This window comes from Macadamia integrifolia, chromosome 9, assembly GCF_013358625.1.
Source record: "Macadamia integrifolia cultivar HAES 741 chromosome 9, SCU_Mint_v3, whole genome shotgun sequence".
Classification (NCBI taxonomy): Eukaryota; Viridiplantae; Streptophyta; class Magnoliopsida; order Proteales; family Proteaceae; genus Macadamia; species Macadamia integrifolia.
In genome coordinates this window covers 9,479,208-9,505,758 of record NC_056565.1, presented here as the reverse complement: position 1 = coordinate 9,505,758, position 26,551 = coordinate 9,479,208, and the positions used below count along the sequence as shown (strand labels likewise).

At 37.3% G+C, this 26,551-nt stretch overlaps 2 protein-coding genes, 1 long non-coding RNA gene and 2 other non-coding genes across 8 annotated transcripts; 1 reads left to right on the top strand and 4 right to left on the bottom strand.

The window, feature by feature from the left end:
* Positions 1 to 1,677: 1,677 nt before the first annotated feature.
* Positions 1,678 to 10,669, top strand: LOC122089186 (casein kinase 1-like protein HD16). Of its 2 annotated transcripts, XM_042658709.1 has the most exons (17): positions 1,678 to 1,797; positions 2,005 to 2,571; positions 2,896 to 3,024; positions 3,125 to 3,198; positions 3,314 to 3,383; positions 3,586 to 3,641; positions 5,019 to 5,090; positions 5,649 to 5,743; positions 5,856 to 5,922; positions 6,005 to 6,134; positions 6,234 to 6,452; positions 6,570 to 6,700; positions 7,162 to 7,336; positions 7,476 to 7,566; positions 8,935 to 9,092; positions 9,456 to 9,644; positions 10,163 to 10,669. In XM_042658709.1, exons 2-17 carry the CDS (start codon positions 2,110 to 2,112, stop codon positions 10,220 to 10,222), a joined length of 2,178 nt encoding a protein of 725 aa, XP_042514643.1. In that variant the 5' UTR covers positions 1,678 to 1,797; positions 2,005 to 2,109; the 3' UTR covers positions 10,223 to 10,669. The 2 variants fall into 2 exon arrangements, with proteins under 2 accessions (XP_042514643.1, XP_042514642.1); XM_042658708.1 differs by lacking the exon at positions 1,678 to 1,797 and having other exon boundaries at positions 1,804 to 2,571.
* A 3,572-nt stretch (positions 10,670 to 14,241) lies between these two features.
* LOC122088005 lies at positions 14,242 to 16,445 on the bottom strand. Its single transcript, XR_006142946.1, has 2 exons — positions 15,769 to 16,445; positions 14,242 to 15,683 (listed from the first exon to the last, which is right to left on the bottom strand). It is a non-coding gene; the product is annotated as an uncharacterized LOC122088005 (long non-coding RNA).
* LOC122090323 lies at positions 15,727 to 15,814 on the bottom strand. Its single transcript, XR_006143560.1, has one exon. It is a non-coding gene; the product is annotated as a small nucleolar RNA snoR116 (small nucleolar RNA).
* Positions 15,916 to 16,007, bottom strand: LOC122090324. Its single transcript, XR_006143561.1, has one exon. It is a non-coding gene; the product is annotated as a small nucleolar RNA snoR117 (small nucleolar RNA).
* Positions 16,446 to 16,851: 406 nt separating the features above from the next.
* On the bottom strand, positions 16,852 to 25,089 carry LOC122089181 (metal tolerance protein 4-like). Of its 3 annotated transcripts, none has more exons than XM_042658699.1 (7): positions 24,800 to 25,089; positions 19,119 to 19,291; positions 18,826 to 19,024; positions 18,248 to 18,426; positions 17,981 to 18,131; positions 17,426 to 17,559; positions 16,852 to 17,258 (listed from the first exon to the last, which is right to left on the bottom strand). In XM_042658699.1, exons 1-7 carry the CDS (start codon positions 24,996 to 24,998, stop codon positions 17,079 to 17,081), a joined length of 1,215 nt encoding a protein of 404 aa, XP_042514633.1. In that variant the 5' UTR covers positions 24,999 to 25,089; the 3' UTR covers positions 16,852 to 17,078. The 3 variants fall into 3 exon arrangements, with proteins under 3 accessions (XP_042514633.1, XP_042514634.1, XP_042514632.1); XM_042658700.1 differs by lacking the exon at positions 24,800 to 25,089 and adding an exon at positions 23,793 to 24,663; XM_042658698.1 differs by lacking the exon at positions 24,800 to 25,089 and adding an exon at positions 20,405 to 21,886.
* Positions 25,090 to 26,551: the final 1,462 nt, after the last annotated feature.

The following is a 26,551-nucleotide window of genomic DNA, read 5'->3' as shown; positions in this document are numbered from 1 at the left end:
TTTTTTTAAATATCCTTCTGTTCAAGAGGAAAATTTTCCTCCCACTCACCGTCCAATAAAAATAAAACTTACTTTCACATGGGGTCAAAAACGCCCGGATCCATTCGAGCACCCTTGAGCCCCACGGCTAAGGAAGTTCCTTCCTCCAGAGTGGAGGGAGTCGGTCCTTCAATTATTTTGACCTAAAAAGTCACACATAAAACATGAAAAGTCAAAAAATAAAAAATTATTTCAAACAAATAGTAGATCATACATGACCGGAATGGGAACAAAGGATTGACGTTTGACCCATAGAGAAGGTGTTCCATTTTTTCAACATAAATTGAGTGCCATTTCAGCACCTCCATGGCTGAAATCAAGCTCCACTCCCAAGCTCATCCGGACGACTAATCAAACAGTTAATTTATAAAGGAAGTAGATTTTACATTTTTTTTTTTTTGGGTAAAAGATTTTACATATGACTAGCACGATATTGATTGTTTGATTATCTTTCGGCAATCGGCGACAAGTTTAAGACCTGAAATCCAACATGGATCAGCTTCCATCAATGATATACTCTAGAAATTGAAATAGAAAATAATAATTTTCTCAAAATCAAAGATATTTTTAAGAGTTTTTGATTCATAGATTTTGAAGTATTGTTACAAGCAAAAAAATTAATTGATTTTATATTATTTATTATTTATACGAAGAAAATAATGAAAAAAAAACCAAAATTCAACATAACCTTATTTTTGATAAGTGATTCAAAGAGGAATGCAGATCACGATCTTGCTTTGACAATTATATTTCAAATAACGTGATTCATCTGATCAAATTTTATTTCCTCAAATTCCAATTTCAATTAGCAAAGATTCGAATCCGATGATTTCAAATCATGTCTGATAAAGGGATAAAATCTACAGAAAATAACTGAAAACATCCACAAGAAAAAAAAAAAAAAAAGACGGAAGGGATATTTAAAATTGGAGACATATCCTCTTCAATTGTTGGGACGTCAGTGTCAACCCAATCGTCGAGAGTACTTTGGACTATAGACCCATGTACAAATTAATAATAAGAGGTAGACCCGACCAATTAAGGCTGAAATTGATTGTCTAGATTTTAGAATATTCAGTTGGGACTCTGTCAAACCCCATTGATCTGATAAAAGGATCGAAAACCAATTAAAAACCAAACCAACAAATTAAGAATTGATAAGGACAAATTATCTAAAAAAATGAAAAACTAATCAAATATTGATTTATGATTGTAGTCAAAATTGATTGAAGATTGAAACCGACCAATAGATTTACCAAAAAAAAAATCGATCAGTCAATTATTAACTATCTCAGCCAATGTTTAGAAACATATAATTGGGATCCGAATTGACTTGGCCAATTATGGTCAACATCGATCCGGGTCAGTCCTACAATCGATACATACCCACTATTGTTCATTGGTCCTGCGGAAGCATTGCTTGCCATAGGGGAGCTTGTCCTGGGGCTATGATCACTACCATGGAACACCCTTTTTCTGTTATCAAAAAAATAAAAAAAAATACCCAAACCGAATGTGGGAGAATTGTGAGCGGACTCCCAATCATATTCGATCCGATTTTTTAAACATTACACTCGGTTTTAGCTCTGAAGACCGATCAAGATATTGGTCGGTTTGACTATTGGGGCCTCCAATAGCCAGGCCCGACTAAGGGCCAAAACCGCCCAGTTGGCCGGAAGGGTGGGGGAAGAAAAAGAACAAGAAGGGTTGTTAAAATTGCATATTCACCCCCCTATCTCTCGCTAATTCCCTCTCCAGGTATGTTCCCGACTCTTGCTATTGCATTCTTTTCTGATTTCTGCAAAACCCTAGAAAAAAATATCTTTATAGTGAGTCCAAGGCTCAAAGCCATCGTCAATAATCGGCTAAAATTTGGTCGGCAAATTTTGTTGGATCTTCCATATTCCAATCCGTTCTTTTGGCACTTCGGTAGAATATTTGATGATGGGTTTTTTAGGGTTTCAGGGTGAAACGATTCAGGTTTAGTAATGGTGACGAATTTAGAGATTCGGAGAAGAAGATAATGTTCAGACTGGGAGAAGAGGGGTTTCTGGATTGTATGGGCGAAGAATGCCAGAGCTGCGTAGTGGAGTACGTCGTGCTCGTGCTCCGGTTGTAGATCAGGGGCGCAAGCCGAGAGGTCGAGCTGCGAAAATATCCGAGCCCGTGTTCGGTAATTGTGTCAGAACTAGAGCGGCAGTCGCGAAGGAGGAGGCTGCGAAGGCTAAAGCTGTTCGAATTGGGGTTAAAACTCGTGCTGGGAAGCCCAGAACGAGGTTGACCGCGAAGAATCAAGCCAAGGCTGCGGTGATTGTGATTTCGGAGAAGAACGGTGATTCTGGTCGCGATCGTGTTAAGGAACCTCGAGAAGAGGGAAAAGGCCGAGGGGGAGATCGGATTGGCAATTTAGGGAACGAGGTTTGGGCTGAGAATCGTAAGAAAGAAGCGATGGGCGACGATAGCGGCGGCTTGAGTGCCAACAAGGTTGCTGGTCAGGAAGAAGAAGGGAGCACCGCCCCTTTTCCTGAACGGGTAAGCTGTAACCCTTTCTATACTTTCTAAGTAGAAAACAAAGGATCGTCTTTACTTAATTATGTCAAACTTTTTTCTTCTCCTCATTTTCTTGATGGTTGTTAGTCTGGGTTGTTCGTTTTAATATCATCATCTGGTATCAGTATTAGTTCTATTTTCCTTTTGTTTTTAATTCTTGCATTTCTTTTTATATTTTTATACAGATTGTTTTAACTGGACCTAATTCTCTTGTAGTTGATGGATTTCATTGTTTAATTAGTATAATCGTTGTATTTCATAACATCAACTCAATTTTTAGTATCTTTTTGAACTTTGTACCCTCAGGTTCAAGTAGGAGGATCCCCAGTTTATAAGATTGACAGGAAGTTGGGCAAAGGGGGGTTCGGTCAGGTATTTGTGGGTCGTCGTGTAATGGGAGGGAATGAGCGGTCAACAGCCTCTGGGCCTATGGAGGTATTTAATCAGGGAAATTTAACCTCTGGAAGCTTGTTTGTGTTCTTCATGGTTGGTTAAGATATTGTTTGCTTTCCATTGCTTATTGTGTTTTCAACAGGTGGCTCTAAAATTTGAACATAGAAGCAGCAAAGGTTGCAACTATGGTCCTCCGTATGAGTGGCAAGTTTACAGGTCTGTTTATTGTATTATTTGAGTTGAATTACCGTTGTTGTCGTTGTTGTTATCATCTTGTTTTTGACGATAATCTTCATTTATCTTGGAAATTGATGAAATTATTGTTGAACAGCTATATTGGTGGCTCTCATGGAGTGCCAAAAGTACACTACAAAGGGAGGCAAGGGGATTATTATATAATGGTATGATTCGTATCCTCTGCGTCAAACTTTTGGTCATTTGGCCAATCTTGTCAGTCTCTCTCTCTATCTTGCAATGACTAGAATTATTTTCTTTTCCTTCTGCTGTTTAATTTGGTTACAAGTCTTTATCCTTCATGCTTTTGGGGTACTGTTTTCCATTTGTCAAGAAGAATTAATGAGTGGATGCATTACATATCTTCAGGTCATGGACATGTTAGGGCCAAGCTTATGGGATACATGGAATTCTTCAGGGCAGTCGTGAGTATTCTCCCATTCATATGATATGCTTCTTCCAACATTGTTTGAATAGGTTATAAAACGTGTTCACTTGCAAGTTAACAGCCTTTTTCTTAACCTCATTTCTAAATTCTGATTGTATTTTAGTCAGTCAAATCTAGAAGAAACTTTAAAGGCCAGTACTTAGGCAGCTTTTGGACTTGATTTTCTGCGTTCCTTTCTGATTTGATATCTTTTATACTCCTATTGGAACATGAAGTTTTCTGCTTTCCTTTTTATATCTTTTATATGCTTCTCTAACATTGTTGAATATCTGAACCTGCTATTGTGATGTTGAAGTTGGCCAAGCTATTGTTCATTGTTGAATATCTTTTTATTGCTTAGCTACTTCTCATGTGGATATACATGCTTATGATGTTTGGCATAAAAGCTCTGTGATGTGCATAGGTATACTTGTGATGCATTCATTGCTCAAGTACAGCTTATTTGGTGCAAAATCTGGTATTATCTTTTGCTGAATGACAATATTGTTGGGCCTTTGGTGGGTGATATTCTCAAATGGTTGGCACCTTATATGGCCTGTTCAATTGTGCAATCTAATGCCGTTTGGACATTTATTTTGTCTACTTCTTAAAAGAAATAAATGTGGCATTCTCTATGAGTGGTGATTCTAGTGGCTTGACTTTACCACAAGATGTGGTATTATTTACCATATCTTGGTTATTGGTTGCCAAAATCTGTTATTACAGGTTATGTTTCTTCAAAATTTTATGGACCAACATTCTCTTCAGCTAAAAGCCAGCTTTTTAGATTCTACTAATAGTCATTGGTGGTAGTTAAGAGTAAAATGCACTTGAAGCATTATGGCTGGAAAGGGAAGCATGTGTACAAGTGTACTAAGTTATTTTAGACACAAGTGTACTAAGTTATTTTAGACAATCACATAATCTTTAGCTGTAGGAATTTGTACATGACTATAATCTTTAGCTGTAGGAATTTGTACATGACTATGTATTTGGGTTGTCTTCTTTATGAGCTGATATATCCCACCTTTGTAGTTGTTGTGGCAGATAATGCAAGTGACAGTATTTCTGTATTTGAGCTTTATACATGCATAACTCTAACCATGGCTGTTCTTGAGGTTGCTTCTATGTTAATGTTTATATATGTGTATGTTATGAAAAAAATATTCATATTATTTCTGTTATTTTGCTCCTAGTTTTATATACAGGGAGTCTGGATAGCTTTAGTGCATCGTTTTTGTTCCTATTCATTTTATCCATGGTATTCTTCCATAGTGAATGGAAACTACATATCAACGTGTCTGAAATTTATTCTTTACTTGCTACTGGTCTTTTGATATCCACCCCGCCCCCCTTTTTTTTAAATAATGCGCAGCATGTCATCAGAAATGGTAGCTTGCATTGCAGTTGAGTCTATATCGATCCTAGAAAAGATGCATTCAAAGGGGTAAGTATATTATTTATTGTTTCAATCATGGCTTTCTCAGTGTTCCTATAAATCAAGATCAGTTTCAGAACTTGGATCATTCTTGTACAATACTGAACCAAATCAATATCGATTTGATGATCCAAACAATGGACTCGCTGACCTGCGAGTGAAAGCCCAATATTGCTGCTTATCTGTCTATATAGATCCTGTTAATGGATTAATGAAAATGTGCAAAAGCTCTATTTGCCTCGCCATTCTATGAGTCTTCCTTTTTGCGTATGGCATCGCCACTCCCTTTGGCAGCATCCACTAGGTGGTCATATCCACTAGATATGATAGCTCGGATTGGTCTGCTCTGATAGCAATATGGATTGGATGATCTGGAGGATTCAATGCTGATCCTTTAAATCTTGCAATAAATATGGATTGAATGATCTGGAGGATTCGATGCTGATCCTTTTAAGTCTTGCAATTTTCTGTGGGCAAACAATTTATTTGGCTTTGCAAAATGTGTTTGTTGACTCTAGATTCTCTTTGATGTCGTATTTTTCTCACAATTCCTCTGTCTGACGTTAGTTATGTCCATGGAGATGTAAAGCCTGAGAACTTTCTACTCGGTCAACCAGCTACACCGCAGGAAAAGAAGTTGTTTCTTGTAGATCTTGGATTAGGTGAGGAAGTTCACTGGCCATTAGCTTACTCACCCAGACAGACTTGTCAATTTTCTCATTGTTACTTCTTCTGTCATTCCTTTCAAGTAGTTTATTTTGATATGACTTGCAGCAACAAGATGGAGAGATAGCACTAGCGGCCAGCATGTAGACTACGATCAGCGTCCTGATGTATTCAGGTCAGGTGTCTATTTTGTTACATGATAAGTTATGTTTTTAATTGTAGTACAGCGTCTAACCCTCATCGTGTAATTTCTGCAGAGGTACTGTTCGTTATGCTAGCGTTCATGCCCACTTAGGAAGAACTGCAAGTAGAAGAGATGATCTAGAATCTCTTGCATATACGCTGCTCTTTCTTCACCGAGGAAGGTTGCCATGGCAAGGTTATCAGGTATTTTGTGCTAATACATGTCCTAGGTCTCCTTTGTGCTGATTATGGGCAAATTTGTGGATAAAATTAGTGTCTTAATGTATGACTTTTATATGTCAGGGTGATAATAAATCATTCCTAGTTTGCAAGAAAAAGATGGCAACATCACCTGAAATGTTGTGTTGCTTCTGCCCTCCGCCTTTTAAGCAATTCCTTGAAATTGTGGTGAACATGAAATTTGATGAAGAGCCTGACTATTCCAAGCTAATATCTTTGTTTGATGGTTTAATTGGACCAAATCCTGCGATAAGGCCAATTAATACTGATGGTGCTCAGAAGGTAATAGATGGACATATCTGGATATGTCTCTCAATTTGTTATTGTATTTATTATTTTTAGTTAAACACTTTTGCTCGATACCTTTATTTATTTAACACTTGCCAAATTATCTATCAGGTTGGTCAGAAACGGGGTAGGTTGACCATTGATGAAGACGATGATGGAGTACCAAAGAAAAAGGTCCGTATAGGAGTTCCTGCTACTCAATGGATTTCTGTCTACAATGCGAGGCTTCCAATGAAACAGAGGTATGCTTATGTTGTGTCATTTTCAGGGGTAAAGTTGTTTGGTATTATTTATTTTTTTGTATTTGACTATGCTGTTTTGAGAGATTAATGGAGAGTATGCTCCTCAAGAGAATGAAATGGCAGAAGGTTACCATTGCAGGGATTTAAATTTTTATCAGGTTTTAAGAGCTTGCCAATTTCTGTTAGTTGTCATGGTAGTCCTGAAAACCAGGGATGGAAAGAAACTAGTTTCGTGTTCCAGTGTCTTGATTGGTTGGCTGATCATATTGTGTGTGTTTGTGTTTACCTGGATACTCTTGTTAGTTGTCATGTTAAAATGATAATGAATTCAGTGTCAACGCCTAGTCCTTATGATAATGAGGTTAATGACCTCATCATTTCTATTGAAAAAACTTTATATCGTTTATTAAACTTGAGTTTTTGGCTGTTGACTTGATGCTTTATTTATTTATTTTACTTAGATACCACTATAATGTGGCCGATGCACGACTGCCACAGCATGTAGAAAGAGGAAATGAAGATGGTCTGCTTATAAGTTGTGCGGCTTCTTCTTCTAATCTTTGGGCACTCATTATGGATGCTGGAACTGGTTTCTCATCCCAAGTTTATGAGCTGTCACCATACTTCTTACATAAGGTATTTTTTTTTTATTATTATTATTATTATTATTATTATTATTATTGGGTGGGTGTATAACTCCTCTTTGATTGCCTGAAATTATTTCAAGAGTTGATTACATAGTTATTTGTCCCAATTTTTTTGAAAACAATCACAGGAATGGATAATGGAGCAGTGGGAGAAGAATTACTACATCAGTTCAATAGCTGGTACTAACAATGGAAGTTCTCTGGTCGTGATGTCCAAAGGTTGTCCCTCTCATCATGCTTCCTATTTATTCTTTTGGTTAAAAAACAAAAAATGAAAAAGCCATTGGTGAATTTTTACCCATGGTTGTCATGTTGATGACCAATGATGCTACATATTTTTCTTGTCATAGTAAAGATGGTCTGATGCCATTTGATTTACATGACTACTGCATGTGTCAGTGGATCTGGAAGACTAACTTCACCAACCATTGGAAGTTGGTTGCTACTCTAATATGAAGATCTATATTGAAGAACAACAAATGGCATTCCTAAGGTCTTCAAACATAGAAGATTGTTGACACAGTTCCTTGGTTCATCAACTTGTATTTGCTCAACACACACGCACACGTGCACGCGTGCACACGCATGCACGCGCACACACACACACACACAAATTCGTGACAAATTGAGGATAAACACCAAATATGCTTCTGTTTATTTGTTAGGATTTGCCTTCATTGCCGTTACATTTAGGTGGTTCTTGTGTTTTGCTCCTCTTAAGCTGACTGAACCTCAGCAGAACTGCTAAAGCACCGTACACATTTTCTGCTATAGTATTTTTTGCAGTCAACCCCCTCCCCCAACGTCCAGCCCCCAAAAGAAGAAAGAAAGACAACAATCTTTATAAGTATTAGATCATCGTGGATTTTCTTTGGGAAGTTTGATAATGCTGTTGGAATTTTTTCTATCATTAGGAAGAGCTTTCATAGTGGAATATGCTCATCCTATCATCCAACTCCTCCTGGAAAATTTCTTGCACGGATGGATTGATCCTCTCTCTGGAAACTCCTTTAGTGTTACCATGAGTCATATATTTTATCACTTGTGATCTACCTACAATAAGATGCCAGACCATCTGCAGAAGGTATGCAATGGTGCTGGATTGCATTTTCAACAAATATAATACAATATTTATTACCTTAAGTAGCATGGTTATTGATGCAATCCCTTGGACACAAAAATGAGTATCTGCCAACTGTGAACAAGTAAGTTCTGCATCTCCCTTTCCAACAATAAAACTGTCAGGCATCCTCTTCTCCATTGTTCTATAAGCCAGCTATATGGTCTATGGCTTTGCTGTGCAAATTGAGTGCAACTGATGAAAGTCAATCTTCTTAAGGCATTTGGACGTATTAAAATAGCAGTGCCTCAGTACCAGTCACTAAAACCAACAAGATTATCCTGTATTAGAATTGGTGTCTACTTGCAACTCTAGCTCTATAGGTCTCGGGCTAATCCTGGAGGGTAAAGAAAGGTTCTTGAAGGGTTGCACATGCTTGCATGGACACCGTGTTGTGAATTCGAATTATATTTATTTTCCATTATCAGTGATGAATTTTTAAAATTTTTGGGACTCATATTTTGCAGGGACCCTATACACTCAGCAGTCTTATAAAGTCAGTGACTCTTTCCCATTCAAATGGATAAACAAGAAGTGGAGAGAAGGTTTCCATGTGACCTCAATGGCAACTGCTGGAAGCCGATGGGGTGTAGTCATGTCTCGAAATGCTGGCTTCAGTGATCAGGTTGAATTCTACTTTTTATACCATTTCTCAATGATGGATTTATACCTCCTCCCCCCCCCCCCCTCTCTCCCTCCCCTTGGAATAAAAATCATTTTTTGAAAATAATTGTTTTTCATATGGGAGTTACAATTTCAAACACCGCTTATTAATGGTCACCACTGCGCAGCAATGCATTTTTCTTGTCTGTTTTTCAATATATATTTTTTTCTCGGAGAGAGATTGCTTTCTGGATCAATGATTCAGAAAAGTATTTCAGTATCCACATATCCATTTAGCATGTTCAACTTCTTTACAGGCTTAAGAATATTCTTCATTTATAGTAGGCCTGCTGCTGCTTTAAATGTCTGACATCAGCTTTTGTAGGTTGTTGAGCTTGACTTTCTCTATCCAAGTGAAGGTATTCACAAACGTTGGGATTGTGGTTATCGGATAACATCTACAGCTGCTACTTTTGATCAAGCTGCTCTTATCCTAAGCGTGCCTAAGCGCAGACCTGGTGATGAAACTCAGGAGACCTTGCGAACATCTCAGTTTCCAAGTACACATGTTAAGGTGATGATGACCTGATCTGGTGGTTTAAAAATCATAGTAAAATGTATTTTATCTATTGTGAAACTGAATTATAAATTATAAAATATAATTAGAGGATAAATATAGATTTCTCAAATTTTTTGAAATTGTATTTACTACTGGCCAACGGAAGTCTGAAAGAGGTTGGATATATTCACAGTTAATAGAAATATATCGCCTTTCTGGCACCTTTGCATGTTTGAATGAAAACTAGCCAGGTTTCACTAATTAAAAGGAGGAACTAAGGAAATGGTTGAGGTTCTCTTTGATTGCCGTTCTTTTTATTTATTTTTTATAATATGGGTAAGCTTTTTCTAAGTAGTGAGCATATGGTTTTAATGTTGCCATTACGTTTATTTGGCATGCATCGGACAAATTTCACCTTTGCTTTGTTGGCAACGCATGTAATGGTCTTGATTGGAATCCATGGAAACTGCGATTGGATTTGTTTATGGTGATGTGTTGCTAACATTGTGGTTTCATGGCATGTTGTTTTACAGGAGAAATGGGCAAAGAATCTCTATCTGGCATCCATTTGCTATGGTCGCACAGTATCTTGATTCAGGGAGGGTTCCGCATTTTTGTGTCGGGAAGTTCAATAAAATGACAGTGATGTACTTGTAAGAGCGGTTATGTTGATTCTGGGAGCTACAAGTAAAGCAACAAAGGGAAGGATTCTGGTACTTCCGGCAAAATTTGTCTCAATACCAACGTTAGATGTACAGCCATAGGGGAAGTCTGAGACGGGTTCCAAGAGTTCCTCTTCTTCTTTTTTTTTTTTTTTTTTTTTTTTTCAATTGCGCTCTCTTATGTGATGTAATTTTCATGACATCAAATATTTAAACTTTGTAATAGGCATAGGAATTGTGAGCAGCAAATCCTATAATTCAATTCCTGTCCGAGTAACCAGCAGGGAAACGGGAAGCTAAGATTCTTGGTGACGGGGGCTGGCGTGGCTTGTGGTTCTATTATTTACATATCTCTGTCATTCCACTGACTGCAGCTTATATTCCTGTTTTTGTTTTAGGTCCGGTGGCTAGTCACAACAGTTGTCGAATTAGGTATAAGTTTAAAGTATCTTTGATACTGATACGATTCCTTTAATACTGATACGATTCCTTTGGTATGTATCTTAAATTTAGTAGATCGATATGATACATTATATTTTTAAAATCCTTTCATATAGATATATATATCTTACAATATATATTGATATGTATCAATATACCATTGATATATATTGATATAATACGATATGCACCGATATGATTCTATGAAAAATATAAAATCGAGGTGAAATGTATGTTTTGATATGTATCGATTGGTACGTATCGATGAGTATCGGTATGTATCGATTGGTACGTATTAGTATGTATCGATACAGTGCGTTACGGTTATATAATGGTTAAGATGGGTAATTTTTCAGAAAAATACGATTTTTTAAGGGGTTTTTGTTTTAAAGTTGTTGTCAACTATATTTCTCTCTAATTAAAGTGGAAATCAAGGTTATGAATAAGGATTTTATGTTTATGGGACAATTATAAACTTTGAATTCTTAGTGTGATATCCTCAATTTAGTGTTTATACATAAATACATAATATATGTTATCAATAGTATTTTTTAATAAATTCTTTATGCAAAAGTGTTTAAAAAAATGTTTCTTATCCATTTATGTTTGTATCTTTAGTGTATCTTCGATACGATATTTTTCGATATGTATCTTAATTTTGATCTATCGATACTATGATCGATACCGATGCTTTAATCCTTGGTATAACAGGACTGGGCCTCACCCTACCACCCCTTCGCCCTCCATTCCGGTTAGTATTTTTCCTGTCGATCTCTCATGGGTTATTGAATTTAGAAGTAGTTGGCGATCTGCTGTTTTTCTCCAAATCCACCACCTGTTGGTGTTAACTGTTAAGTCTTGCTGCTTGTGTGGAATGTTAATCAATCAGGAGGCCAGCATTTCAGCAATGTGACTTTTCGTAGGTAGTACTAGCTTAATCTACGGATTTTTCTTGTTCATTACAGGCTTGTCAACTCGTTTGACTCATGAGTTGGGTTGGGTTGGGTTTTTTCTTTCTTTCTTTTGTTTTTTTGGGTGGGGGGGGGTGTGTGGTGGGGGTGGTAGGGGTTTGGAAGGTTGCGAGAGCTCAATTGGCAGATTAACATGGCCGTTGGAAGCTACTTAGAGAGGGACCCTAACTTGGGATGTGGAAGGTGTTATGGGCAGATATTTGGGCTAATTAGGACCAAATAATCTTTCTGGTTCTACCTCTCACCTTGATGCAGTGTTCTTTTCTTATAAAAACATAATTAAGGGAAAAAGACAAGTATGCTAGTGGGATTTTAATCATGGCATTTCATCATCTTAAATGATTATTCTAATGAGTTCACCGACAAGAATTTTACAGCAATGGTAAAGAATCTCTTACCAACCATCCGAAGCTCTGGTCATGGCTGAACAGCCTGAATTCTTCTCAGCTCACTTTTCGTCGTGATCATCTACTGTACATCCAAGTTCCTGAACTTTGCTATTGCGCATCCCCTCACACCCACTGCCCCTTGGCTGTGACATCCATTGCCTCGACAGCCCTATTGCCACCTACTGTGCACATCCACAATACCAATAACAATAATTACAGCTTTGATGGAGAGGAAGAGGAGAAGAAGAAGAGTCGGGTTCTATGGGTTTGCAGGGAAGGTTTGCTGCCTTCTGAGGAAGAAGAAGAATAGGAGAAGGAGACGATGGAAGAGGAGGAAGAGAAAGATGGGTCCTTCATAGCTGGCCCGGAGCTTGGCAGACTCCCTGTGGCCGAAACTTTTGGAGCCTCCTCCGATGTTGCAGGAATGTTTGAACTTGTCGGCGGTGGTGATGCTTCAAGCACACTGGCCGGAGACGTGGTTGGGGGAGTGAGAACCGGAGCGGCTACAGGTAAGGGCAAAGGAACAGCTGGGTTGAAGAAGACTGTGAGGCGTCCATGGTGATCAGAACCGCGATCTGGACTCTGTGCCGTTTCCAGCGATAAACCTGCTGCTGGCCTGGAGCTTGGCAGACTCCCTGTGGTTGAAACTTTTGGAGCCTCCGCCGGTGTTGTAGGAACATTTGAACTTTCCGGAGAAAGGGTCGTGGTTGGGCAACGGCGACAGGTGAGGGCAAAAGAACGGTTGGGCAGAAGAAGACCGTGGAGCGGTGGTATTGGGTAGGTTTTGTAAGACCTCGCCACATGAATAGATGAGATTTTTTATGTTTCATCTAACGGTTAAAATCCTGCTAGCATACCTTATTCCTAGGTAATGCACTAGCATACTTACCCCTCTCCCTTCTTAAAAATAGCCTTAGGGCCACCTCTTTTACTGATGGATCTGGATCCTATCTAATGATTTTTTCTCCAATAAGTTGTGCACACACCAGAGCTGTTGGAGGGAAAATTGTCAGAGAAGATCCCAATCCTCTACCCATGGCCATCATTGTGTTTGGGCTAGTGTTAGGGAATAACGAATGGTCAACATGTATGGAGTGTAACGATAACCTTAGATTCATGAGTGAGCCATTCACCTACAGTGGAGTCGAAATCTTTTACCTTTTGAAGAGCTGAGTTCCGGGTCTCTTTTCTTACTCTCCATGAGCTTTCCTTGCTCCTGGTAAGGATTTTTATTGATATTCTCGTTTTTCCTGCTAAAGACGTATCATCTTCAGGAAGGTGGAAGACCCATTTGATACCACTCAGCTTCCTTTTAGCAACTTCTCACCAATTAAATTTCCCATTTTCCCTTTATGTGAATTGTTTGAAATCTTGTATGGACATGACTCAGCCCTTGAATATTATGAACCAGGTCATAGATGTATTCAATTCTCTAGGGTGCACTGCATCTTGCTATTATTTTACCACTGAGGCAGTCGTTGTGGTCTTAAATTGCAGCCAACTTGAAGCCAATTATGCATGATTTCCGATCTATGTACTCAATAATAAATACCCTTATAGTTTCATATTCCATTTTTTATTGTTGCAGAATGAAATAGGGGTAGACTTAGGACAACAACAATTATGTGTAAACGATTTGCACACCACCTACCGAAATTTGAACTGCATGCATGTGACACCCCTTTAAGACTCATATTACTGCAGCAATCACGCTATAAAATGTCTTGTATACCCTCCAAGGCCCAAAAATGCACACAAGCGGCAGAAGGAATCCTCCCCATATATTCACTGGCATATTGCATCCACTTTGAGGAAGCAAAATTTTTAATTTCCCTCATAATCTAAAGGTCTAAACCCTGTTTTCATCACTAGATTCCCTCCAATTGATGCCGTACGAATATGTTGGATCTTTTGGAGATTCTCACCCTAAAGTAAAGGCTATTACTCATATTTGCTTTAGACACTTTTTGTGAAACTGAAAATTGATGGAAATTTGAGGAGGGTTTGAACCATTGATGTCTCTGCACCGCATAACATAATTTTTTATTTGAAGGCAATTTTGTACTTTTCTACATTAAGGCTTTTAGTTATATATTTGTAGCGAGGATTTCTTTTTTTAAAATGCAAAAAACACTAAGAGATGTGAATCTTGTGTGAATACTCATAAATCTGTGTATTGTTTGTACTTATTTTTCCATTATCTAGACCGCCATATTGTCTCTTTACACATGGCAATTAACAGAAAGGCAATGGTGATCAGGTCCCCTATGACAATAATATATGATTTTAGTGAATACAATAAAAGAACTGCAAATAAAATGTCAATTCTAGGGTTCCAGAAACCAATTTCAGCCATGGTTTTATATGGATCAGAAAGATTTATCCCTTTCTCTTTAGGTTTTATGTCGATCTAATCCAATCCAATTTTTAAAACCATGAATCTGGTTTTATATGGATCAGAAAGATTTATCCCTTTCTCTTTAGGTTTTATGTCGATCTAATCCAATCCAATTTTTAAAACCATGAATCTAGAGGATCGTAAAATATTTCACATTGGATCAACATTGATTTATCCCTCTTCTTTGTATCATCAATAATTTTTTCCAGCGTACTTCAAAAATTTTTCTGTACCTGTCAAGGTAATCTTGTAGTCTCCATTCTCCAAGGTTTTAAACGGATAAAATCCCTTCATCAAGTCCTATCAAATCCGATATCCGAACAAAGTTCTTAAATCTGCCAGACATGTAAAAGCACTTGTCAAATATGAATTCAATAATTTAATCAGATTCTTCAAGATATTATCCAATTCAATTCATCAACCACCATGTGACAAAATGTATTTCTCAATCATGTGCCAATAAAATCATGGAAAGGATAAACCATTCTCAATAATACAGGCAAATGAATTTGAAAGATAAACTAAACTTTACTATGGCAAACGAAGAAATTGCCTCAAAACACTTGATACAGTTTAGGGACAGAGTGCGTTTGCCAATAACTTTCCATCAAATAACAACTTACTCATTTTTTTTTTTTTCAAATTCAATATATCAAAAATCTTAAAAAATCAGATCCATGATCTAAAAGATATGTTCCGGTGTTCAAGGGCCTGAAAAATCAGAGGTTCAGATCCAGGCGAGTGAAACCGAAGAATCAATATAGCAAGTTTTCGAATAATAAATTGTCTGAACCGTATAAAGCAATCTAAGTCCAGACAAGAAGCTGACTTGCCTTGAACCAAATTTCTTCCTAACCATAAACTGCTTAAAAATCGTTATAAAAAAAAAAATTGAAACTTGAAACATCCAAGAACCCTAAAAAGAAAGAAAGTTCAAATAAAATGAAAAAGCTGCGCAGTATTTGGAATTTAGAATTTAGAATCTATCGAGGGATGGAATGTTCGAATATCTGAATGCATACGCCGATGATAAAGCGACGAATGCCAGAATCTCCTTTCGATTCTCTATCGGCAACGTACAGCGCTGAATACGCTATAGCAAAGAGCGCATCAGAGACTCTAATTTGTTGCCTTTCCCTCTCATTCTCCATCTCACATCCATTTCTCCATTACCTACACAGTTAATAATAAACCTAAAAACAAGAAATTAGCATATTATTATTAATTTACGCAGAGAGGCTCAGAGAGTAATGATTTTGGTAGCATCAACAAGCTTACAATATAAAGCTTTCAAAGTTTGATGGTATAATCATCGTCATCGCCCCTGTCTAACAAAATTTAAACGAATTAACAGAAAGAAAAAAAGAAAAAAAAAGTTCGTCAGTAGAGAATGAGAATAAGAGATCTGCAGGTAAAACTATGAAATGGCCTCAGAAGCTAGAGGTAGAAAAAATAAACATCAATGAATCTATTAAAATATCTCAGAAGACACGGATAATTTTTATCCATCACCGGCCATTTTGAGAATTTGTTTCTGTAGATCCAACTATCGACAAATCACTGATATCAAACAGAAAAATCTTGAACCAGGACCAAAAAGAAAATCTGAAGAACACTAAAGGCGTAAACTTATCTATCAGAGCCTTGAAGGCTCCTGAAATGAACCCACAGTGACCTCCTTGGATCGCAAGGGAACGAACTGAAGAATCAAATTAGAACGAAGTCGTAGAGAAACTTGAGAAGCAGGGGAAGAACAAAACAGTAGGGAGCTATCAGACGGAATTTATAATGGTGGGGATGGTCCGCAATTGGCGATTTGGAAACCCTAATCCTTCCTCACTGGTGTGTGAAACATTAGACCTAATTACCTTATCCTCCTTAGCTTTTCTAATATTGACTGATTAGTCCGTCACTGGATTTCGGTCCATATCAAAGGTCATATAAACCCCTAACGAAAGCCGTTACTCTGGAATATTCTCAGTACTGAAGAATTCTCATATGATGATCTTTGCTTTGTGATATATCTTCTATGACCAATTCTACAATTTTATTTATCTTTTTTTTTTTTTTTTTGGTGAAAAACAATTTTATTTATCTACTTGAAAAAGGTTGGGTATGCTGGTAATATACGTATTCTGTGTACAAGGTCCATAGGGAGAGAACTACACAGCCTTATCTTGAGAATTTTGAGAAACAATTCGACCGTTTGACCACCAGGTTGCAACATTTATACTTTACCATTGAACCAAACGTGCCCCTTAATTGTGATACTACTATCAAAAATCATATTAGTTGATGCATTATTTCATTCTCACTTTGAACTTGATCTCTCCACTTCAAAGAACATCAATCCACCCACCATTAGACAGTACGAATTCGAAGTTTGTATTCAAAAGTACAATTTCTTACAGCCCATCTGGAGAGGGCTTGACATCCTCTTTAGTTTCCTCAATACATCCCACTTGTCCTCTTAACTAGAACCTCACTCGTAACAGCCATTTACGGAGAAAAAACAAAAAAAACCACAGTAGCAACTTAGAATGGCGTGTTTGTGTGTGTGGCGCATGTTGTTTGCATTGAGTTCAAATTCAAGGCTGACTGTCAGGAAGCTTGCTAAGAATAGAGTGCTCTGGTTTGTGATCACACTCAAAATCAAGGTGGACAAATGCTCGCTCAACTTCAGGAAGCTCCTCAATCTTTATTTGCAAAGACTCTCCAATTGCGTGGGCTTCTTTCAGTGGCAAATCTTCGGGAAGTTCAATGTCAACCTGTGGATTTTCATTTTAAACTTTTCCAGTCAATACTCGAGATGGAGAAATTAGCTATAAGCAATGATGAGTATGGAAATGAAAGTATAGTGCCTTGACTCACTAATTAGCCAAACAGTAATTGTTAAGGGAAAAAAAAAACATAGTAGAAGTTGAAATTAACTGACCTCTACAAAATAAAGAACACCAAAAGTGTAAGCTCGAACTGTGTCAACGCGCTTGATTTTAGGATGGTGCCTTATGACCAAGTATGTCAATTTCTGTAAGACTTCTGGTGGGGCTGACTGCCCTACCAGAGAAGCTGCATCAAGAAGAAAAATGTTGAATTAGTGGTTCAGATAGGATCATATCGTAAAATATGGCAAGCAGGAGTACAGTTGACATTTTTTATATTGACAGCATAAACTTGTTTTATAAAATTACTATGGAAATAAGTAGAAGAGAAAACCATTCATGTTTTATCTTTTATTTTCCCTCTTTTTAAAAAAAGATAGAGTTATATTAGAGAGAAGAGGGTAAGCAGCAACCAAAAAGTAGACCAAAAGGGAACCTTAGACATTGCAACTGACTTCTTGTGGAAGTTTCAAATATTTAGCATAAGGTTCATTGAGTTGAGTTGCATGTGTTTATACTATATCATTCAAAGAAACTTCAGCAGAGGTAGTGGAAAGGCTAAGTTACTTAAAAAAAATGTGGCACCCTGAAATAAGAGAGAGAGAGACCTGCATTTTCTAGTACAGTCCCAGACCAGTTTGAAATTGTATAAATTGCAAGAACAATAGCACCAGTAGGGTCAATCCACCAGAAGAATTTATCACCAAGAACAGCAGCAACTAAGCCAACAACGTTTGTTACCACATCGAAATAGTGATCCTAGACATCAGCATTAGTTAGAAATTATGAATTTTCAGCAAGAAAGTACAAAACTGAATCAGAAACACAAAAAAGGTAACCAAGATGGCTCAAAATTAGATGCTTAGTGGGAAAACCTTTGCATAAGCACGGACTATCTTGTTTCCTGAGGTTCTGCAATAGATCCAGAGGCCCAGCTTTATCACGGTAGCAGAAAGCATTATCGCATACAACCACACAAGCTGCTCTGAGGTCATCTTTTCTGAAGGTTCATTTTTTATCAGTTGTTCTAAAGCCTGCACCAGTACCTGAAAGCCTGCAAAGATGACAAGAAGGGAATACAGTTTCAAGGAACAAAGTAATTCAGAATTTTAGTGATCTGCAAGCAATCTATGAAAGAAATGATAATCAGTGTTATAAATATACAGTAGACACAGTAGTTCTGATCACACACATGCTTAGTGCACCTCTCAAATAAATCTAGGCACAACCTTAAGTATGTACAATATCCAGCTTAATACAAACATACACATTTTTAAAAGGTAACTTGTGGCAGTAGTTGTGAAATAGCTCTAAAAAGTATCTTCCATTTTTCTTTTCAAATATTATACAGCTCAAAGGCTTTGTCATATTTCAATAATTGATTTTTGTTAAGGAACAACTCCAAAGCAAGAAATGTTCTTCATGAAGATAGACAAGTTACAGAAAGACATACCAAGAGTAGCCATAACAGCTGCAAAAATAATAATGCCCACTGGTTGCACCCTCAGCTTTCCAATTGGATATTTATAGATATTTATATTTTTCATTGACAAGTGTGTGAACCAAAGAATTCCACCAGCCATAAGATCCAGTAGAGAATCAAGTGTAGAAGCTGCAATAGCAATTGACCCACTCCTTACTGTAGCATAGATCTGCAGTTCACATAGGTGAAGAGTTAAAGAACAACAAATCCAAGTAGTAGCCCAGGACTTTTAAAACCTTGCAGGGTCTCTATCCTTATGTTACCTTACATGCCAGCAAAAGAATATTTGCATAATTGGATATCTTCATTGCTCTTTCATGTTTGGCTTCTTGTCCATGGTCTTGAAACTCGTCGATGCTGTTGGCTGTTTCTAAAGAGTCAACTTCCTCAAAGGATTTTAGGGTTGCAAATTGTTTTTCATAGTATTCCTTTTCCCCTGAAACAAAGAAGTGTTGGAATTACAGGACAAGATCTTGAGCGAAAGCTAAAGAAGGGAAATACCTCTCCATTTAGCCAATGTTTACACAAGACACGAACATGTGTTAATTGAATGAGAGTCTATACTTTTCTTTATTAAGTATATACTCAATCACCCGAAACATAATCTTTTACTAGTTCCTGATTATTCGAACAAAATTAAATTTCACCAGAGAAAATTTGGGGTGCCTCCGACTGTGAGGACAAGTAATGATTTAACTAGAAGGGGGGAAAGAGAAAATAACTTTAATTTTTAATGCTACTAAATGCAAAAGTAGAAGGCAAAACATGTTTATTTATGTATGGATGATGAAATTCCATTGATACAAATCCAATTCCATTAGACTTATTGAACGTTCCCATTGACATGCATCCAGCAGGAATTGAAAATAAGAATTAGAAACTGTTATACTGCAGTTGCTTCCGACACTTCAAATTGCACATGAAGTACTACGAATTCTGCTAATTTAACGTGCTCTGAGTTTGAACAACCTGATATCTATTAGACGATCCATGGACCTTTTACAGTTATGATTAGACAAATGCTATGTTTTTACCGAGCATTAAAACTCGCAACAATTCTTATTCTTTCATCAACTCAATATCTTGATATTGCTAAAATGTTAAACTGAGAAAGGATCAGAAAATACACATAAAAATGAGATGAGACTTCTATGAGATTTTGATAATTAGGAATTATGCAAAAAAAATCTTTGCAATAGACCAAAAACATATTTGAAAGGCTATCCATTATTATAGTGTAGCTCCATCTGTTCTCAATTCTCATCTAAACCGACAATTGATGAATGAAATCATTACTGCAAGGCAAGTGCATTACAAAACCTAGGGAACCTCCTAGGCACAGAAGAAGCAGGGGAAGAGCTACAAGGGTACAGAACCTTCATCATATCACACTATTACCTGAATCTTAAGATGCAGATTCATTAATCTCCTCCACAGAGAATCATATGGTCTTCCATGGTAGTACAAAACATTGAATATTCAACTGTTGCAGGCACATTCCAAATGGTAGAGTGAAGCGCAGAAGAGCTGAGAAAGAGAGAGACCTTACCCTGGTTTAAGCTTTTGGCTTTAGATAAATCAACGTTGAGAGGGTCCTCGGGATCAATGCCGGATCTAAGCTTGTTGGGCAAATTGGCAGTGAAACTGTCAATAATGGCGTTCACCGAGTTCCGGCGATTCACTGGTTGACGATTATCGTCGGGCTTTTGTCCATCATTCGACAACAATGGCTTCTTGATGTCCGAACTTTCTCCCATTAGTTTCAGACTTTCAACCACAACTAATCTTTCTTTTTGTCTAAGAATTCAATCGATCTATCTAACCGATCAATCAATCAATAAATCGGAAGTGCAAAACCAAAATCTGTTTTAGTTCCAGAGCTCACGTAGAAATTGAAAATGGAACTAACTGCATTTCAATTCCAAGTCTTTCTAATGCGTCTATGAAGAAAACGAGTAGGGTTTTTTTTTTTTGGCATGAAAGAATGAATGTGTGGATGTCCTCTCTGTTCTGCCCTGTACCTGTTGGCGCTTCTCTCAAATTCTAACTTTCCAACCAGACTACCAGAGTAGCTGATTTTCAGTGGACTTTCCTTTTTGGAGAAGAGTGCGTTGACGTGTTGCTCAATGACCATGTAGGGCTTGGTCTTCGATGTTGACCGTTGAGAGCAAAAGAGCTGGAATCTCTATTTGTTCGATTTTTTTATATGATGGATATATATATATATATATATTTTTTAATATTATACATAAGAGTATGGACATTGATATAATTCATCTTATTCTTCTTTGTGGTAGGATACTTTAGTAGATTTCGCTTCATTTATTGTTTAATCCAGTCTTAATTTAGGGTTATTCACTGATTTTGTCCTAATCCATTAAAGCCATGTCATCACGTCACATCTCGTCTATAGAAATCTACACTAGGTCCCCGGTTTAAGGTACCAGTATTGATCGATTGTATTGACCGATCTGTATTGATATGGCGATCAGTATTGATATCGCCCGCGATCAATATTGTAACAATTGGTATCAATAGATTCAGTATTGGGACTGTAGGGGTGTCAAGCCATCGGGTCGGGCTTAGCCGGGCTCGATCAATTTCTAGGGTTGCATTGTAAATACTCGTTTAGCTAAACGGGCTTAATTAGTGTAAATATTATATAATTAATAATTGGGTCGATCAGTTTCGGACTTTAATCGGGCTATTATAAACAGGTTTTAATCGGGCCTTAACCGGGCTATAGATCTACTTAACTTTAAATGGACTTTAAACAAACCCTCTTTAAATTTGTTTCTTAAATATGCATGAAAATGAATACCAATAAAATAAGACAAAGATGGGCATAGCAAATAAAAATATTCCATAATTAAAATTAATTAAACCAAAGATGGGCAAGATAACTAAATTACTACGGTACTCGATCTTTGACCCACGAAACTCAAATCAATTAAACTATCTACATAACTTAAGTTTAGTAAGTTCAAATCAATTAAACTATACATAAAAAATATGAATGGTCATATAACAATTACCACCATCTCAATTGTAGATCTCACATAGCCTTAGCACTAAATATAAATAGTATTAAAAAAAATTAGAAAAATACAAGTAATATTAAAGGGGTCGGGCTAGGTTGGGCTTAAAGGAGTCGGTTTAAATCAGGCTTGTAAATATGTCAGGTTGGTCGGGTGCCCGTCAAACTAGGTGGCTGCACCGTGTACTACCTATTTATAAATACTCGACACGTTTCTTAATCAGGCTAGTATAGATCAAGCCATAAATGTATCGAGTTTAATCAAACCTACTGATACGGGCTTGGAATTGACATCTCTATTAAGGAGCATGGCTTGATGAATTAGATTGGATTAGTATTGGTCTTGTCTGTTTCTAACTTTTAACCGTATCCCTAGATTGGTTCAATCATGCCGATGAATAAATGGTAATAAAGTTAAAAAAAAAAAAAAACATTTTTTTAATGACGAATCAAGGGCGTTATTGTATTAATGTTCGATAAGGGCCAGTGTATATTGGAATCAATGTCGGCCCTGATCCAAATACTGATTCTGATATCTTAAACCCCATATGGGAGGGTAAAGTGTGTTTGAAAAACGAAGATATATGTATCATGAGGCAGGAATGTCCAAATTTATACCGTACTAATGGTACAAAAACCAAGATACTGATATTTTGAAGAGCAAAGCAGCCTGATCCGATTTGATACGGGTATTGGTGTTAATAGTTTCTTTTTTTTTTTCATAAGATTGGCGTTGATATTCATATCGATATCTGTCAAGATAAATACCAATCCCGTACTGATTTCTAAGGCTTTGATCAGATCAGGTTCACAATTTAAAACTTAGAATCATGATTTTAATTGAAAACGGGCAAAACATGCCCCAAGTCCCTAATTCTAGTTCCTGGAAAGGGATCGACTTAGTCGGATTGGCATCGGCCAATTCTGATCCAAATGGTCTGCTCGGATCTACTGTATCCACCTAGACAAATTAGGGACACATTTTCCTGTAAGGTCACAAGATAATGTCATCTGACAGAATGATGCAATAATTTTAACCGTTGGATAGAAAGATTGAGCTAGACAAAATCAGGAAAGAGACGGAAATCACGAGGCATAGGCTGCTCTGCCACCATGTGATCATTATCACATGTTTATAACGAAAGGGATTTCTCTGGGACAATTTACGCCTATCGTACTTCAAAAGGACCACTATGTACGATGTAGACATGGCAGATCTATATGCCACGTGTCAGTCCTTTGGGCAGATCTATGTAGGGATACTGGGCCCGACAAATAATGATGCACTTTTGTTTCCATCGTTATTCCAATTATTTGTCCTTTTCACATAAAGGACGATTCGTCGTACGTACACATAGCGACAAAGGACATGTAAATAAAAAATTTAAAAAAAATAAATGAAAAAGCCTTTTCAACTTCAAAGGACAAGTGCTTATCAGAAAAGAAAAAAAAAAAAACTTTAAAGGATAAGTACTATTTTGGACTTGATAGAATACGCCAAGGTTCTACAGGTCACACTATAGACTTGGAACTTGAACCACTACTTTGTAATCTATAGGCTTGGATGATGCATCTCCATGCCATCCTCCAGTTTACCTCCATTGATTGCATGCATTAATGATGTTGCAGGGTTTCAATCTACTACATCAATCATCCCACTATCACAGATTCTATAATCTGACGAAAGATCAACGAACATGGCAACAGACACCCTGTACCGTAAAAATTTTAATTTACTATCACTCATGACTCACCCCAAATATTTACGATAGAAAACTCTGTTTGGAACCACTAAAAAGCGAATGAATCGCCATTGAAAAAGGGCGAAAGGAAAGCAACCATATACGAGAAGTCATAAGAGAAGAGAAGAGAAGGGGAAATGGAATCTCGAGGCATGTACCTTTAGAGCGTCTCGTGTTCTTGGAGAATTTTTTAATGGAGGAATCATTGAGTTCATAGTTATCCTTCCAAACAAAGCTAAATCTATGGAAAAATTTAGCCCTAACTTCATGCAGAGACTCACTCGCCTCTTCTTCTTCTTCTTCTCGAACTACCCCTATCATCAGCAGCGGATCCTCTTCACAAACCCTACCTTTCTACATCTCTACATAAAACTAAAGTAAGTGCAGCCTCAAGCTCAGTTAGAAAAATCCTAAACAGCTAAACCCCACTCCCCCTCTCCCTCTCGTGTTTTCAATTCCTCATGTAGAAGCCCCATCGCCTCTACCGTTGAGACTTATCTGAAGCTGTTGCAGTGCGCTCCAGACGACAGAAGAGTATAAGTTTCTGAAGAAGAAGAAGGACAAGTGTTTCTCTGTGCTATATAAGTGGTTATGGATACCACCAGCAGTCTAGCTATACAAATCCAATTTTTTACCAGAAAGTAACGAAGAAGGAGAATCTATGATGTCAGAAACTCTGCATTTGTTTGTCCAGAAGCAAAATGTTAGTTTCAATATTGAACAAGCTGCTCAAATCCTTGTCTGAAAACAGAAAATATAGTCCTTATTGCAGGTTTTTCTTATTCCAGTTCTTCAATTTCGTAGGGTTTCGTCTTTTTCTATCATAAAAAGCATGAAAACCTACATACAAACACTAGCTGCAAATGGTAGACCCCGGCATTTTTCTATCCGTAAATCATACATGAAAACCCCAATTTTTCTCTTTTCTAGATCATTCAAACTAGTATAATTTCTTTGCTCCTGATCCACTTATGGACAACGAAACAAGTACATGAAGCAATTAATTGAGATACCCTGCTGGTTTCTTCTCTAAGGGACAAAGACAAACTACCTCATGATCAGAATGGAAGGTAAATTTCGAAACAGATAAACATAAAATACAAAGAGAGAGAGAGAGAGAGAGAGAGAGAGAGAGAGAGAGAGAGAGAGAGAGAGAGAAACAGACCTTTAATGAGTCCTTTAGCTGCAGAGAGATCAGTACTATCTGGGTCCTCAGGATCAAGACCGGACCTCACCTTATCAGGCAACTTCTGGAAGAAATCGCATCTCAAGTCACTGAGAGAGCTCAGGAAACTCTCGGATAGATCGTTCGTGAGCTTTGGCCCATCGATTAATGGCGTTCTTACATCTCTGTCGTCTACCATTTTCTCGACCTAGCTATAACTTCCTATCTAGAAATGAAAGGGGCTTGGGTCTAAGAGAGAGAGAACCGTTTTCGGTGTGATACTTGTCCGCCTCTAGTTGTCATATATAGATGTGTGGAGAAAAGAAGTAGGGGGTAAGGTGATATTAATTAAGGGAAAAGATATTATTTGTGGCAAGGAAAAATCCAGTATCCGAGTCATGGATTGGTGGAATAGTAATGACACAGTTACACCTCAAAAATTAAATGATCGAGGTTCTCTTAATTCTCTTATCTATTAGTATCGGTGGTCCAAAAAAGCTCCTTACCAACAAAAAAAAATGGTCCAAAAAAGCTGAAAAAAGAGAAGAGAAGAAGAGGCATGTGGGATTAGGGTCCACACTACTGCCTTTTCTATTATTGCATGGAGTCAGTCAATAGATGAGTACGTGAAGCATGCGTGATTAGTTCATAGCTGTACATGAGACGTACGTCCGTCCATACTCTAGTGTCTATCACCTTTGCAATTTAACTGATTTCGGCCTCAACCCGAGAAATCCAATATGAATCGATGGATTTGAATCAAAATTGGAATCGATTCGGTGGTCTAATTCCGATTCTAGCAAGATTTGAAAAATCGGTGGAGGCCAATCCTAATTTTGATTGTAGTCGATTTAGATTAGACCGATTCAGAAACAGAATTAATCTTGTTTTAAAACCCTGGAATCTACCATGCCACCAACACTTGCAAAGATACATTTTGATTATTTGATGGATTCAATATGAGAAAGGAAAGGTAACTATAAGATCACATGGTGGGTCACTATTTTAGGAGTCTCATTCAGATAAAAACATGAGATTCCTTAGGGAAAAAGCCATGGGTGAAGGGAAAACCTTGAAAGACAGAAAACTTTTTCTTTGAATATTCATAAATTTCAGGACTAAATTATCCTTCACTCTAAAGAAGAAAAGGCCGCTAGTAATGTAATCATATGACTGCAAACTAATGTCACACTCTCGTCCCTATCTACAATACAATCTTATGGTATTGTCAATCTGCTTGTTAAAAGAATTCTTCTTTCACTGTGGATGAAAGAAAACTCGATCTTAAAACCTAATCAAAGCTTCAGAATATCAAGTGATGGAGAAATAGATTGGTGGGGTATAAAATATACGTTAATGGAGAGAAAGTGAATTCAATTATATATATATATATATATATATAGGATTTCGCTACTCCTGTGCATGGTCCTACCGATCAATATAAATATCGGGGGTGGCAATAATGCAATTGTGCACTGTTGATGATCCGTTGCTGATCCTATCGGAATATGAACAATAGTTGACGGGACTTGAATTTTTCAACCCCCACAATTATGAATTATGAATAGGCGAATTGTCCAATCCTGAGGCATTTGTCTCCTAACATCTCATGGGATAGGATAGGATAGGATAGCCCGGCCATATTATCGGTAGAGAAGAGTAATGAATAGATGTAAAAACTTTCCCCATCTCATTTTTTTTTTTTTTGCGAAAGAGTGTACCAATTTTAAGTGTAATGAAATGGTTGCATGC

What these genes read in the sequence shown, in the direction of transcription:
- LOC122089186 (XM_042658709.1), top strand. Translation starts at nt 2,110, where the DNA reads ATGCCAGAGCTGCGTAGTGGAGTACGTCGTGCTCGTGCTCCGGTTGTA. An exon ending in GAAAAGATGCATTCAAAGGG is followed by an intron (nt 5,091 to 5,648) that starts GTAAGTATATTA and finishes GTCTGACGTTAG; the next exon opens with TTATGTCCATGGAGATGTAA. An exon ending in TCTTGTAGATCTTGGATTAG is followed by an intron (nt 5,744 to 5,855) that starts GTGAGGAAGTTC and finishes TATGACTTGCAG; the next exon opens with CAACAAGATGGAGAGATAGC.
- LOC122089181 (XM_042658698.1), bottom strand. Translation starts at nt 20,612, where the DNA reads ATGGGAGAAAGTTCGGACATCAAGAAGCCATTGTTGTCGAATGATGGA. An exon ending in AGCCAAAAGCTTAAACCAGG is followed by an intron (nt 19,292 to 20,404) that starts GTAAGGTCTCTC and finishes TCTTTGTTTCAG; the next exon opens with GGGAAAAGGAATACTATGAA. An exon ending in AGCTGTTATGGCTACTCTTG is followed by an intron (nt 18,427 to 18,825) that starts GTATGTCTTTCT and finishes TCATCTTTGCAG; the next exon opens with GCTTTCAGGTACTGGTGCAG.